The 15,776-nt window shown below is 58.3% G+C and overlaps 1 protein-coding gene across 7 annotated transcripts in view; it reads right to left on the reverse strand.

Moving 5' to 3' along the window:
- Positions 1–15,776, reverse strand: part of HDAC5 (histone deacetylase 5) — a 38,370-nt gene that overhangs the window by 10,423 nt on the left and 12,171 nt on the right. For 3 of the 7 annotated variants that reach the window (XM_045489117.1, XM_045489118.1, XM_045489120.1), the window contains 9 exons: positions 14,571–14,642; positions 3,403–3,662; positions 3,153–3,297; positions 2,932–3,046; positions 2,502–2,632; positions 2,224–2,370; positions 2,022–2,134; positions 1,572–1,703; positions 1,123–1,345 (listed from right to left, as the gene is read on the reverse strand). In XM_045489117.1, the coding sequence (XP_045345073.1) occupies positions 1,123–1,345; positions 1,572–1,703; positions 2,022–2,134; positions 2,224–2,370; positions 2,502–2,632; positions 2,932–3,046; positions 3,153–3,297; positions 3,403–3,662; positions 14,571–14,642 (1,338 nt within the window). Of the gene's footprint in view, positions 1–1,122; positions 1,346–1,571; positions 1,704–2,021; positions 2,135–2,223; positions 2,371–2,501; positions 2,633–2,931; positions 3,047–3,152; positions 3,298–3,402; positions 3,663–14,570; positions 15,632–15,776 lie in introns of those variants that run through there. The other 4 variants (XM_045489119.1, XM_045489116.1, XM_045489115.1 and 1 more) reach the window with 3 other exon arrangements.

Consider the following 15,776-nt stretch of genomic DNA (forward strand, 5'->3'; position numbering starts at 1 on the left):
CATATATCAAAGTTGGGGCACCCAGCTGGTTCAGTCGGAGGAGCGTGAGACTCTTGACCTCAGGGTTGTGAGTTCAAGCCCTTCGCTGGATGTGCAGAATAACTAAATAAATTTTTAAAAATATGTATGTGTACGTATATATATTAAAGTTAATTTCACCTGTTTCCTTTCACAATTTTTTTAAAGCTTTTATTTTTGGGGTGCCTGGGTGGCTCAGTTGTTGAGGGTCTAACTCTTGATTTCAGCTCAGGTCATGATCCCAGGGTCATGGGATCAAGCCCCATGTCAGGCTCTACACTAAGCATGAAGCCTGATTAAAGATTCTCTCTCTCTCTCTCTCTCTCTCTCTCTCTCTCTCTCCCCCTCTGCCCCACTTGCGTGCTCTCTAAAATTAAAAAAAAAAATGAAAAATAAAATGAAAATAAAAAGATTCTGGGGCACCTGGATGGCTCAGTTGGTTAAGTGTCCAACTCCTGATTTCGGCTCAGGTCACGATCTCACGGTTCAGGAGATCAAGCCCTTCACTGGGCTCTGCACTGACAACATGGAGCCTGCTTGGGATTCTCTCTCCCCCTCTCTCCTTCTCCCTCCCTTGCTCACGAGCTCACGTGCACACCTGTGCATGTGTGCGTGCTCTCTCCCTCTCTCTCTCTCTCTCAAAATAAACTTTAAAACAATGAAATGAAATGAAATTTAACTCAAATTAAACAAAGATTTTAAGTAAGCTCTACACCCAACACGGGACGCAAACTTACAATCCTGAGATCAAGAGTCACATGCTCTGCTGATCGAGCCAGCCAGGCGCCCCTCTTTTTATATATATTTTTAACGCGGTTCCAGAAACCTTTAAGTTGCACATGTGGCTTGTGTTGTATTTCTACTGGACGGCACTGCTCTGGAACCTGAGCACATCGCAGCAATCGATGTCGAGAACAGCACCTGGCGGGCTGGAGGTGCTCGATAATGTCCGAGCAACGCGATACAGAAGAAATCAACGATGCCATGGAGGGGAGCTGTGGTAGGAGCTGAAGAGTGTCCCCGGCTACTCCCTGGTGGTTGCCTCGCGCCCTCGGAGGAGGAGCCTGACACCCACTCCCTCGCACAGCTGCCACCCCCACTCACCGGCGATGAGGGTGCTTTGCTGCCGAGCCTGCTCCAGCAGCAGCACGTGCTGCAGCAGGGAGGCATGCCCGTGGGGGCTGGTGTCACCCTCCAGCGCCACACCCAGCAGGCAGCCGGGGATGGAGGATGTGCTCATGAACTTGCCCGTCAGCGCGCCACCCTGCCGCAGGGACTGGAGGGCCTGCCTCTCGGCCTCCTGCTGCGTTGACAGCTTCGGGGAGGCCTGGGGGAGGGAAAGAGAGACGGAAATGAAGGAGAGGCACATACCATCCCCAGTCCCGCCAACTTTGGATCGGCATCCCTCACCCACCCACCTCCCACCCCCCCAACTCTGAGGAAGGCCATCTGATCTCCTTCGGGGCCTTGTGAGGACAAAAATCCCAGCTGGGGCACCCAGGACCACAAACCTAGACACCAGAGGGAGGATGGGGCGTGTGCCTCATACTTACCGTGAGGTGCGAGTTGGTGACAGTGACTGTGGCCTGCAGCCCTAGGGAGATGTTGGGCAGAGAGGGAGACGTGTAGAGGCTGAACTGGTTGGGGGAGCTGTCCAGAGGGAGGGCCCGGTGCTGGGGGAGCATCTAGGGAGCAGTCGGGAGAGACAGGCATGAGAGCAGGCAAAGGGGGGGCCACCTGGGGCCGAGGGCTCTGAATGGTGCCTCGCTCCCCGCTCCCCACACCAAGCCCCACACCTGGGCAGTACTGAGAGATCATAGTCCTTCAGAGGCCCATGGGACAAATCCCACTTAGAGGCAACAGGTCCCTCCAGCCTGTCCACATGGGCAGAGAGGTCCCTGCCAGGTACTCTCAGCAAGACAGACAGGAAGGAGCTGCCTTCCTTCTTCCAAGGGAAACAGAGCAGCTCTGGCCCGCCCGCCCAGCCCTCAGCAGGCCTGTACCTCAGTGGGGATGTTGGGGACTGAGCCAGTAAAGCCATTCTCAGCAATGGTGCTGTGGGAGCTGTTGGGAGAGCTGGGGCCGGAGCCTGGTGCGCTGTTACACACGGACGACACTATGGGAGAACTGGCTGTCACCTGGGCTTGCTCAGAGCCACCCCCCACTCCCAGGACCTCAGAACAGGAACAAAAGAGGAGCCCTTACCTCCAGGCCCAGCACCAGTGATCTCAACAGCTCTCTTCTTAAAGGTGCTAATGACTGTCCCATCCTTGCGACGCAGGAGGGGACTGCTTCTCCGCTCAGCCACCTTCTGCTTTAGCCTCGAACGCACTTTCAAGTTGGGTTCAGAGGCTAGGGAGAAGGTAGGCAGGGCTCAGATACAGCTACACGGATGCGCACACGCCTGCAGCCTGGCCCCTTCACACACCCACCCCTACCTCCAAGGAGCCATACTCTGGGAGGCCAGGTTGGGCACTGCTCACCTGTTTTGCGGAGGGGGAAGTCATCGCGGCTGTCATAGGGCCCAAGCAAAGGCAGTTTGTAGGAGGGAGGCGTCCCAGGGGGGCCACTCTGGGGAGGGGAACTCTGGTCCAAAGAAGCATGGTGGGCTCCCCTGGGGGGTGTGGGGTGGGGATGGAAACAGACCTAGGTTATTACCCAGCCAGCTGGGCCTGCCACCTAGTGGCAGTCACATTTAGGAAATACCCACTGCATGAAGGGACAGGAAGTGGATCTGGGGAGGGGAACAAGGAGGGAAGCCAGGGGTGGCAATCTCGTCTCCCGAGAGAGATCGCAGGGCCTGTATCTGGCTTCCGGCCAGGAGCCCTCTGCCATCCTGCAACCGGGCAGCCCCTGATGGGGGGGGAGGGGGGGGAGGCACCTCTGTGACCCATGCCCTCCCAGGGCCATTACCAGCATTTGGGATGCTGTGGGAGGGAATGGTTGAGGCCGCCTGGCGTGGGCTCCTTTGACTTCGACAAGAGGAATTCCTGGAGCCTCAGCTTCACCTCAGTGCTGGCGATGGCACCTGCAGGACAGGGCGCCGCTGACCTGGGTGCTCAGGGCCAGGAGCCCACAGCTTGGGGGCGGGGGGGGAGGGGGTGGCGGCAGGAGCGGGAGGCCCCAGGCCTTACTCTCTTTGCTCTTCTCCTTGTTTCGCAGGATGAGCAGCTGCTGCTCCAGCCGCTGCTTCTCCAGCTCTTCCTGCCGCTGCTGCTCCCGCTGCCGCTGCTGCTCCAGCTCCTGCTGCCTCTTGGCCGCCAGCATCTCCTGCTGCTGCTGCAGAGGCACGGGGAGGGGGGCAGGGGGAAGGAGGGATGGGGTGAGCCAGGTCCGGGCGGGGGTCGGAGGTCTGGGCAGCCCCCCCGCGCCCCCCTTGCTCACCTTGAGGTGCTTCTGCAGCTGGACCTCATGCTGCCGCGTCAGGTGGTCGTGCTGTTTCTGGAACTCGGCGAACAGGAGCTGCTTCTGCAGCTGCTGCTGCTGCTTGAGTGCCAGGAGCTCCTGCTGCAGCTGCTGCTCCCTCAGTGAGGGGTCCACAGGGCCCGCCAGGGCACCCCGCAGCTCCGCGGGGCTGGGGCTGCCTCCACCCCCGCCCCCCATGGAGCTGGGCATGGCTCCCGGCAGCACCGGCTTCACCTCCACTGCAGGGAGAAGAGACAGGCGTCAGTGAGCCCGATCCTACAGCTACTAGGCCGTGGCAGCCATGCTGGGGGCCCAGAAAGCTCCCCGGCAGGCCCACTAGACCCAAGAGAATAGATGGCAGGCGGGGTGGGGGGTGGAGGCAGTCAAAGCCCTCTGCTCCACAGAATCAGTGTTCTTCCTTAATTGAGGTCCAAGCCATGAACTTCAATAAGAAAATACGCAAAAGCGTGAAGCACGCCACCTGGAAGATTGTGAGTGCTCAACGCGTAATAAATTGTCTCGTATTGTTAACACCACTGGGCATCTTACGTGAGTTACCTTCCTAACGAGAAAGCCGGGCTTTAGAAAGGTTCAAGTACAGGAACACCTGGGTGGCTCAGTCGGTTAGGTTAAGCGTCTGACCCTTGATTTCAGCTCAGATCGTGATCCCGCCGTTCGTGAGATCAAGCCCCGACTCGGGCTCCACGCTGAGTGTGGAACCTGCTTGGGATTCTCTCTCTGTCTCTGTCTCCCCACCCCCCAAAATAAATAAATAAACTTAAAAAGAGAAAGAAAATAGGTTGTTGTGGTTTTTAATTTTTTTTTTTAATATTTATTTATTTTTGAGAGAGAGAGACAGAGAGACACAGAGCATGAGCAGGGAAGGGTCAGAGAGAGAGGGAGACACAGAATCCGAAGCAGGCTCCAGGCTCGGAGCTGTCAGCACAGAGCCTGATGCGAAGCTCGAACTCACAAACTGTGAAATCGTGACCTGAGCCTAAGTTGGCCGCTCAACCAACTGAGCCACCCGGGTGCCCCGAAAGAAAAAAAGGTTTAAGTACATGACCAAACACACACAGCCAGGTGATCAAAGAACCAGAATGTGAATCCAAACCCTATGCTTCTAACCACTATCCTTCCCATGCCTCCTCCCCACCTCTCAGCATCACACATTCCCTGCCAAGAAACCTAAAGAAACTGAAGCACAGAGGCTGGTTCTAGAACTGATGGGGCTGGCAGCCAGGGCCCTTGGGAAACCCAGGAGAAGCCTGTGGGGACCTCAGGACACCCGTACCCTTTCCCCTTTTCTCTGCCCCACACCCAGCTAGGGAAGATGGGGCCCAAGGGAGAGGCTGTAAGAATGGGGGGGGGGGGTTGGAGCAGGAGGACTCAGGGAAAGGGGGTGCAGGGCTGCACCAAACCAGGGACAGGAGGGGGCTGGGAGTCAGACTCTGCTTCCTTTGCTGGATTATCTCCTTTCAACAGTTTTATTGTAATTACCCCGAAAATGCCGCTATATATAGAGTGAGCCAAACAGCAGCTGTGCCTGGGGGGAGGGGGAATGAGAGAATGGGCGGGCAGGCGCAGGGAGGAGGTGGGAGGAGGAGACAGGAAAGGAAAGGGAATCAGACAGGAAGAAGGGTAATGGCAAGGGGGGCGGAGGCTGGAGCTCAGGCAGAGATCTCAGAACTCTGGTCTCAGGGAGAACCCGCTGGGGAGGGGAAAGGGGTGGAGCGGTCTGCTGGGTCCCAAGACTTCGGGTCCAGGCCCCCATGTGGGCAATGGGCTGAGGGGGCCCCAGGGAGAGGCAAATGTTCCAATGGGCTTATGGGAAGCATGGGTCTCGACCTCTTGATCCCTGTACACTGTCCTCTGGTCACTGAATGTCACTCCCCACCACTGCCCCGTGGTTGCCAGGGCAACTGGGCAAACACCACACCAGCAGGGAGCCCCAAGCCCAACCCACACTCCACAGAGCCTCCAGCAGGAAGGGGAAGGCAGGCTACCCACTGCCTAGGAAGGAGGAAGTGAGAGAGGCAGGGCCGACCCACCTTGTTTCTTTTCCATTTCATTCTCCAAAGAAAGCCCTCACTTTTCTCACTCCAGCCCAGGGAGGCCACAGGGAGCTGGGAAGACCTTCCTGTGGCAAGGAAGGGCCTGGAGAAGGAAGGACCCCAACATCTTGGTGGCTACCAGTGTCTCCTCCCCTCATAAGCAGGGGTCTGCCCAGGCCCCCATCATCGATCCTCATCAGGAGTGGAGAGGGAGCTGGGAGAGGACTAAGGGCTGAGCTAAGAGAGGCTTCTAGACCCTGTGCAACTCATGGGCCTGGATCTCTCCAGGGAACCCATACTGAATGAGTGTCACCCAGGCAGGGGCAAAGCCTGCTGAAGGCTAAGGCCCCGCTACCACCCTTATGCCTGAATATGGCCCCTGGGACCCAGTGGAGGTGGGGATGGGACGGTAAAGCAGAGTATCTTGGTCCCCACCAGCCCCTTCTCCGCCCAGCACTGCTAGGCACATTCCTCTGCGGTTTGCCCGCCAGCCACACTGACGACTCTGTGGCCACGAGGCCAGAGCCACATGTGCAGGAGTGGCCAGATGTGGCCAGGAGGGTGGGGTTCCATACACAGACACACACACACTCGCTCACTTTCCCTCCCAACCCACGTCCTGCCCCAGCACCGGGAGGAAGCGCCCTCGGAAAGGCCCTGCAAAGGGCTTTTCTGGAGGTGGCCGACCCCACCCAGGGTGCAAAGCAGGGTGACAGCAAGGAATCAGCAGCCAGCCTCAGGTCTCCCCAGTGCTAGAAGTGCTCAACGAAGCCCCAAGCCGGCTGAGAGTTATCTATTCCTCAGTGAGGCTGGCTTGGCCCGTGGCACTCTGACCACTCAGCCAAGAGGAGGACAGGCTTCAACCTGCTGCTCCCGGCGGTGCTGGGGCTGCTGGGGTTGCAGGAGCCGGATGCCTGCCAGCCTGCCTGCCCAGGGAAGGGCAGGGGTCCAAGCACTCCTGGCTCCCAGCAGATAACCCTGCTAGGGATGGAACTACAGCCAGCAGTGCTGGCTTCCCTTGCAGGAGCCCTGCAGAGAGGGCACGGGCTCAGGCAAGGGGAATCTCCCACCAGGGCTCCCACGCAGCCGCCACCACAGCAGAGATGCTAGGCCCCAATGCAGTGGGAGCCACAGCCCCATTGGTATGCGGGTGGCAGGACGGCCAACGGGCTCCGGGAACAGCCTTGTTCCCATGCAAGCAGGAAGCACAGCCAACTAGAGAATGTTAACCTGCAGGCCCTGGGAGGGCCTCGACAAAACGCAGCACCCCAGGGCTCTGCCGGGTCATAACCTGGCTCCATCTATGATGGAAGGGGTGACGGCTGGGCAGCTGGAGTCAGGGAAAGGATGTGGGGGAGGCACAGAACCTCCTGGATGAAGTCTGCGGGGCACAAAACCTAGAGCCCGGCTGGCCTTGCACCCCCTAGAGGATTTGTGCCCTCTGCCAGCTTGGCATGAGCAGAGCAGGTGGCAGCGGCTGCCATTAGAACCAAGCACCTGGCGGGAGAAATGGGTGTGTCAAGACAGGAGAAGGCTCTCGACCGCCTCCTGGTGGACCAAGAAAGTGGGAGGACGTTGGAAAGGGAAGAGAGGGGGGTGGGGTGGAATTTTCCCTAAGAGGAAAGGCTGGGAACTCTGGCTAGCAAAGAGCCCCCTGAAAGGCCAGGAGAGGGATCAGCTGGGAGGGCAAGGCCCTGGGTCCTTCCCCCAGCCCCCATGCCTCCTTCTGACAGAGAGCTGTAGAGAACAGAGTGGAAGCCAGACAGCCCACACAGTAATCTCTCCTACAGAGGGAAGCTAGAAGGGTCCAGGTCTACCCTGCTCCATACTCTACTCCTGAAGGATTCTGACCCCTCTGCCTGGGAGTGGTGGCCTTAGGAAAAAGTGGCAATACCATCCTGTCCTCGGCCTTCTGCAAGACTGACTCACACTGCCTCCGTGGAGAAGCCCCAGCCCAGGTAGGTGAGTGGGCAGGGCTGCGTATTTCTAGCCATCAGAGTGGCCCCACGCATACCAGGCGCTGGCTCAGAAGGGGCCACCCTGCCTAGCTCACAGGTACACCTGGGCAGTGGCGAAATCTTAACGATGCTACTTCTCTCCCATCCATCTGGGCCTCCCACCTCTCCGTGAACCCCAGCAGCCCAGTTGGGGCTCCCACAGCAGATGGTTCGGGCGGCGCAAGCAGAGATAGCCTGGCTCCTCAGGGGGAGATAGTACAGGTGCTGACAGGAAAACTTCTGGGACGGCCACCAGCACAGCCTTAGACCAAAAGGAGTGTCCAGACAAAGAGGGACACTGCCCCCGAGCGGGCAGGAGCTCTGGGACAGGAGGAGCAGGTTTTCGCGGTACTTTGGGAACAAGGGTTCAAAACGAAAAACAAATCTGGTTGCTCCAGGGCACGGCCAAGCTGTCCTCCTGCTCTGAGCATACTGCAAGCCATGCCCCAGCTCCAAGCCCTCAAACGGAGAAATCACCAACTCCAGCATACCTGTCACCCAAACCCTGGCAGCGGATAGATGGCACCTTTCATTCCCCCTGGAGAAGATGTAGATGGAAGGGGCCAGCACAGCGAGTGGACCTGTCCAACAGACCTAAAAAGCTTAACGCTGGGCTCTAAAAAGACCCTGCTCCCAGGAGCCACCAGCCACAGAAGGCTAGGGGAGAAGGAAGGGACCCAGGGTACACAGAGTGTGAGAGAGGGGTGCGCTGAGCTGTTTGGGACAAACAGGACCAAAAAAAAAAAGAATGAGGCCTCTGCAGATACGCCCTGGATCTAAGGAGCTACCCTATCAAAAGAGGGGAAGGGGGGAAAAAGGCCTTTGAGATCATTTGTTTCGGCCCCCTCTTTTGCACAAACCTCTTAGGCCGCTGTGTAGAAGATTCCACCGGCTAAGTAGCAGGGAATCACACCCTCTGAACACTAACCTAAACAGCCTGGCTCCAATGCAGGGCATCCCGGGCCCTCCACACCAGCCAGCCTGGATAACTGGCCCCACTGGAGAGCAACGTGCGGGCGGCACCTTCCACCAGCACCCCGTACCCTCAGGAGCTCCCTCTCCACGTAGGGCAGTCAGCAGCTTCCTTAAATGGCTAATGACCTCGTTCTGTCCCTCCGGAGAATGGGAAAAGGGGTTTGTCCTTTCCTCGCCTTTGGGAAGGAGGCAGGGAACAGCCTTTCACACTCCTCCCCGTGATGCCGATGACTCCTCCCCACCAAGGACGGTTTCCCATGATCTATTTCTGTGCTCTTACGTGACTAGTGAGGCCAATTTAGGCTCAACAGGTTCTACCACAATTCAGACGGTATTTCCACATGTGCGAGCTGGGGAAGACTCTCACCTAGCAATCGTCACAGCTCCTCATGTAACGCAAGCAGACACATCACATAATGGTTAAGAGCCAGGGCTCTGGAGCAAGAGAATGCCAGGGTTCAAGTCAGGCTCCGCCACTTCCCAGGGCAAGGCACCAAGCACCTTCTCTGTGCTCCGTGTGGGCATCTGTGAAATGGGAGTAAGACTAGTACCTTCCTCTCAGAGCGCTTAGGCTCAGGAGAGGACACGCCGGGGAGCTTGGCACTGTGCCCGGGAAGATCTCAGGAGATGCTAGTCAGGGCTGTTCCTAATGGCTCCTGGTATCTGTTTCTATCCTCGACCCCTCTGGCAGTCTAGGTGAAGATTTCGGGACCACTTCTCACAATGTTTCTAAAGTGCATGATACAAAATACTTAGCACTACGCCAAGCTCAGACCTCCGCCAGAGCGAGGCCTCGGCTCTCTCATTTCAGACTGCTGCAAGGTCACTCTGTGGTCCTGTCCCGATCAAAGCCCTGCCTGTGGGGCACAACGTGAACTGGACCGGCCAGCGGCGAGAGATCCCAGCGCCAGAGAAGGAATCCTGGGAACGGCCTCCTCCCAACCGCAGCACATCCAGGCTGTTTCTGCTGCTTTGCTACCTCCAAGAAGGGCCGCTCTGTCCTCTGCGGCTCAGCCCACGGCCGTGGCATCCCTCTGGTCCCTCAAAAGCATTGCTTAGCACAGAGGAGCAAAGGTTTTGATCCCTGCTCTGGGGGTCCCGACTCCAAGCAGTCAGAAAGCCTTCTCTGGTATCTAACCTCACTCCACTGCAGGCTCCAACTGTCTCCCCAGTACCATCCCACATCTTCCTGGGCCCCTCTTCTGGAAAGGCAGAAGCAACGTGCAATTGACTTCAGAGACTCTCAGAATATCAGTGCAGGAAGGGCTCGCAGATCAGCAACTCAACTTCCCAAAGTGACAGAGGACAGTGAGGCCACAGATCAAAGAGATCTGTCCAACATCATCTGGAAGGGAGGCAGGGGAGCTAAGGCTTAGCTCAGGTCTTCTGGCTCTCCATCTGCCTCCCACTAAAAAAGAAGAAAAAACAAACAAACAAACAAACAAACAAACAAACAAACAGGAGAAACCTTGAGGGCTGTTCCTGCACTTAATGAGAGATGGGGCGAGGAGCCAAACTTTGCATTAAGGATGTAGGGATCTAGACGGGGCACCCCGTTGGCCTCCAGAACACCAGAGTCCAGGAGCACCAGTGAGAAGGGGGCTGAGTGGTTGGAACCCCCAGAAATCTTGAGGCAGACCGGGCCTCTGATGGACCTTAAGCCTAGGGGGTGCAGAGAGTCCTGGTGCAAGGCACAAGCATCTCTCACTGGTGAAGAGAGAGTTACTCGCTCATCTCAGACGGCTATCTGGAAGAGAAACAGACTCACTTCTCCCAGCCCCACCATTTCCAGGAAACACTGGGGCACCAAGCGAGAAGCAGTTAAAAGGCGCATTAATCGCAAAGCCTGCAGCTGTCGCTGGGACTGCTCACTCCACACCTGGGGTGGACAGCAGGGGCCCCAGGGCAGGGGCTCTGCCTCCACCCTCCCCCCACCCCCACCCACCGCAAGTACAACGCAGCCCTGAGCATCCAGCGGGGTGCCCTGCCCACCTGGCCACTTGCCATAATCCTCCACCCCAGCTGGGGTTCACACACCTGCTGCCCAGCGTCTCAAGACATCCCCCCTCCGCAGACCGCCAGGCGGCCGGGGGCTGTGTTTGACTCTGACCGGGGCCACAGCCTTCCTCCCGGTGCGGTCAACCCTTCTCCGAGGAGTCCCAGAGCCCACTGAGGCCTTCCGGGGAAGCTGGTGACATCCACAGGCAGGCTGCCGGGCCCCACGACCCCGTCCACATGATTCCTGTCCACACAGCCCTTATTCCAAGCGTAGGCCGGGTCTACACACATCAGAACCATTTGACATGCGTCCCAAATCCTGGTTCCCGGGTTGCCCTACAGAATCCAAACCCTTCAGTGGGGGAGGGCAGGGGTGAAGCCTTGGAGCTCTGCATTTTAATATATTCCCTTGGTATTTTGGATACGACTGAAAGTTGGAGAACTACTTTTTCTCACCGTGTCCCCGGTCCGGCTGCACTCATTTCTGCTGCCAACCTGACAGCTGTTACAGCTGTGTGTGTGGACACAGTTAATCTGATTTCCTGTCTGGCAGCTGTGCAGCAGGGAAGGGACAGCTGAGGGTCTCAAAAACAAGAAGAGGTGATGAAGTCGGAGGGGCTGGGGGGGGGGGGGGCGGGGGAGGGGAGGCTGTCTGAATGCGATGGAGTGTTCAACTTTGTTCCTGAGCCCGCTTCTCTCCTGAAATCCCTGCAGGGAGGGGGAGAGCTGACCAAGTGGCTCCCCACTACTCATAGAGAACAAAGTCTCCTCTCAGAAACTTCAGAAGTCCCCCCAAAGCCAGACTGGTCTCTACTCTCCAGAAGCACAAACTGGAGAGGCACAAAGGCAGGTTGTGTATACACGCTGTGTATACAAAGAGCAACCAACTTAAAGGGGCAAGTTGGGGCTGAAATCTAGCCCACACTCCAATTGCTAAGCCACGTGCCCTGGCATGAAGATGTATCCACCTGGAAGAAGGGCCCCCTCTAAAAAAAGGTGCACAAAGGAACGCTTGTGTGGGTTGGCCGCAGCCCTTCACAGAGACCTGAATCTGAATCCCAGCTGTCACTTACTCTGTGACCTTGGGCGAGTTCCTTAACCTCTCTGATCTTTCCCAATTGTACAACGTGGCTAATAATATCTTCCTAAAAGAGACGAGGTAAGGAAAGCACCTGATACTCTTGTCACTTAGTACATTATAATATTAGTTCCCTTCCCACCTGAGCCTCGCCCTTCCTACCTTCCCCGCACCCCTACACCTACACACCCACACACCCAGCCAAGCTGGGAATGGCCTGAAGAACGTGAATAAGAATATCCAGGGGAAACCCCAATACCAAACCCCAACCCCATGGCACTTCCCAGCATTCAGAGCATCCCTTCCTGGCACAGGCAGGATTCACACCCTCCCTCACTGGGTAAAGGAGATTCCTCTTCCATGCCTGCTCAGAAAATCCGGCACGATGCCCAAGCATCAGCTCTGTCCAGTCCAGGCCACAGGGGAATCCAGAGCCCACAGAAGGGTGACGGGGGATCCCCCAGAACCGCATCTTTGGGAATCCCACACAGGGGTGCAAGCTCCGAGGCTCCCCAAGCTGCAACCAGGCCTGAGTGAGGGGAGTGCCCACTGTGGGCTGGGCTGTTGTAGAGGGGCCAGGCAGAGACCGCGCCCATCAAGGAAGACCTCTGATGGCACCATTGGCAGCTGTAATCTGTGCCCCTCATCAAGCAGCAACAGCAAAGAGTGCCCTGCATCCCCCGGGAGCACCCCCTGCCAAGGCTCTGGCTCTCCCATGGGGGCAACTCACCGTATCTGTCTACTCACCCAGAGGGCCAAGCCCCAGAATAGAACCCAGGAATCCTGACATCAGCTCTGGACACCAGCCCTTCAAGCAACATTCATTCACCCATGTGCCAGGCACTGTGCTAAGTGACGGGGAACAAGACAGCCCACGGAGCGAAGGATAGCCCTAAAATAGGGTTCCCAAGATTTGCCACTGGAGTAGGCAGAGTCCAGGGTAGACAGCCACCCCGGAAAGTCCTCTTCCCCAATCCGTCGGGCTGGGGAGGCCTGGCGACACACACTGCCCAAGAAGCGTCCCTGGACACCTGCTTTTTTAGCCACAGGCTTTTGCATCCTGTCTGGAGACTGATCAAGAGATGGGGAGAGGAGGCGGGAGGGGGTGGGGGTGGGGGAACACCAGGCTGCCTGGGCCCTCATGGCCGTGTTTATCCGGGGTGGATTTTTTTTTAACCCAAAGGTTAAAGCGTTTCTATTTGAAACATCTATTTACATTCCAGAGTCCAAAAAAAAAAAAAAACAAGGCAGCCGAGCTCCAGGCCTATATCTGTCCCCAGCCGCGTCACAGACACAGCATCAGAGCTGCGCAGGGGGAACATTCTTAGCCCTCTCCCCGAGCCGCTGAGGTGACTCACACCTCCCTCCTGCCAGCATGGACCACACCACCGATCAGAAGGCTAGGCAGTGCGCGTGTGGCGGGGGCACAGGGATCTAGAGAGAGATGCTGGCAGGGGGTGGGGGGGGGGTCTATGCAAGGACAGGAGGCTCAGGGGAGGGATAAGAGTAGCAGGGTTCCAGCCCGCAAGGATTCTGAGGTCTAACTTGAAAGAAGGTAAGAGAACATGCTGAGGAGGAAACTTCAGGCCAACCGCCAGCTGCTGCTAGGAAGCAAGGGACAGCGGGAGAAGGGCAGGATGGGTGGACCGATATGGCATCTGCCTGCAAGCAATGCTCTACACAGTCAGTCCTCTGCTCTCCAAGAGACCAGCTCGACTCCCAGGGGCTTCAGGCCGGGTCTTCAGTTAGAGCCACCGGCTCAACCAGACCAGGGTTAGAGCGCTCCTGTGTTTATACTCCCTCCCAGTGTAGGTCCTCTGCACGGCCAGCCCCCAGGGTCATGCCCCCAACACAGGGGCCTGCGTGGGCACCCTGCAGGGCTGGTTCCCAGGGTTATGCCCCTTCCCTAGGAAACACTGCGGGCATCACTGCCCAGGCAGATGGCAGGCCTTATCCCAAAGATTTTCCAAAACTTCCCAAAACATTCATCCTCTCACGTATCCTAGTTCAGCTGCAACCTCATCCATGGACAGCTTAGAGCCAAATCACAGGTACCCACGGAGGCACACAGCTCCCACCTTCCAATTCAAAGCCTGGGACCCACACCCACCTATCCAAAGGCAAAGACTCCTGATACATATGCACACAGACACCCACACCCAAGCACCAAGGCACTGCCAGGAGGGGCCAAGCGGGCATGGGGCCAGCAGGCCCCTCCCTAGAAGAAGCATCTTGTGGTGCCGGCCTGGTGGGAAGGCAGTGCCAGAAAGGCCTCATGCTGCCAACAGGTTCCTGAGAGGGAGGGAGGGAGTGGCCCAGCTCTGGGGGACCCCACCCCCCGGCAAGAGCCAAAAATGTCCCTGCTGATAAAGTGGCAGTCCTAGGGGGTCCTCAAGCCCATAAGAATCAGAGTGACACGCCTTCGCCGTCATGAGATGGGATAAAATCAAGGCCAGACGGAAGGAGAGATGGGGAGCTAAGGAAGTCAAGACCCCCGACACCCCAAAGCTGCCAGCCTCTACCCAACCCTACCACAACTGCCTCGCATCTGGGGAACTCCTGACTGGGGACTTGCAGAAGTCACTGCCCCCAAGAACTCAGTCACAGGAGCTGGGGTGGCCTTTACTCTTGTGAACACTCAGCTATGGCTCATGCCCCTGTCCAGACCTGGGGAGCAGGCCGCTGGGAGGCAGGTCACTGACCCACTTCCTCCCCTCTGACCACAGTGCCAACTAGGCCAGGATCCTCCAGTACTCCACAGCCCCCGGCAGCTTACGCCGACCCTGCCACCCTGCCGGAGGCCAAAGAGACTCCAGAATGCAGCAGAGTGCAGCTGGAGGGCACGGCGGGAAGGCAGGTTTGGGCCAGGGAGGGCAGGGGAGCCGACTTCAGTGAGCACGGCTCCCCTGACCACACATTCTCAACAAAGCCCTCCAAAAACATCTAAGCAGGACCCCATCTGGGCGATGCTTGGAGCCAGCTGCTCAGCCCCAGGGACAAGGATGCCCAATGGCAGAGGGCAGGCGGGGACAGCAAAGCACTTACCTGCCACAGGGATGCCGTGTAGAGGGGTCCGAGGCAGGATTTCCAAGGATGGTTCCCGGCCTGACATCCCATCTGCTGAGAAACAGGATTCCGTCTCATAGATGGTCTGCAGCATCTCCACGAGCCCCTGAGCCTTGGGCACCAGCAGCATGCCAGGGAGGGGGCCGCCAGAGGCGGGAGGCGGCCAGAGGGAAGGTGGTCGGGCGGGGCCCTCACTACTCAGGGGCTCCCCTACGCCACTGCTGCTGGGACCCGTGCTGTGGGGAGGTGCCTCATCCGGCCCGGGCACTCCTGGCGGCAGGAGGAGCCAGGAGGCTCTGGAGCTACAGGCCCGGTTCTCCTCTAGAGGGGCATGGGACCACTGGCCTTTCCCCAGCTCCCAGGAGCCGGGGTATGGCTGGGCGCTCAGGGGACAGGAAGGGGAGCTCAGCAGGCAGGCGGGCTCTCTGTGTTCCCTCCCAGCCCTGGGTGACAGCTCTGGGCCTGGCTCCCTGCTCCTCCTTCCCGAATGAGCCGCCGGCAGCTGGCAGGAGACTGAAATAGCAGTTGGGGGAGGGCCCTGTCTATAAATAGGTGGAGCATGCTCAGGGAGCCGCCGGCCGGCTGCCAGGAGCCCGGGCCTGGCGGAGGCCCCATGGGGTGGGGGGGGGGGGGGGGTGGGGGGGGAGGCGCGTTCCACCCCAGGAGGAAGCGCCAGGCAGGGGGATGGGAACAGGGGAGGGCCTGCACTCAGGGCCAAGGCCACAGAACCGGGTGGCCAGAGGCTGAGCTGGAGAAGGGCACAGGCCAGAGGACCCATGTGTTCAGGAGCCGCTCTGGCACTATTCTTGGCAGGCGAGGGGCTGGAGACCAAAAAGCCAGATTCCATCTCTGTGTTCCCTCTCGCCATCAGAGCAGGTAAAGAAACCAGAAGGGTCTGGGAGAGGGTGGCAGACAGGGCCACCTGGCCTAACCTCACATCTTCCCTGGAGTCCTTCTAACAGCCAGATGGGAGTTGATTTAACTTCCGCCCTCCCTCGGAGCTGGAAGGTGCCTCCCCACCCCCTCAACCAGCAGGGAGACCCCTGAGCAGCAGCTAAATGGCAGCTCCCTCCTACCCACTAGGGGTGTCGCCTCCATGGGCTGCTCCACTTCCTTCCAGGGGGCAGGGAGAGTTCCTCGATAGGCCTTGCCGCATCCATGGAAGGGAGCGGGTGGGGGGGGCGG

Source organism: Leopardus geoffroyi, chromosome E1 (genome assembly GCF_018350155.1).
Source record: "Leopardus geoffroyi isolate Oge1 chromosome E1, O.geoffroyi_Oge1_pat1.0, whole genome shotgun sequence".
Taxonomy (NCBI): domain Eukaryota; kingdom Metazoa; phylum Chordata; class Mammalia; order Carnivora; family Felidae; genus Leopardus; species Leopardus geoffroyi.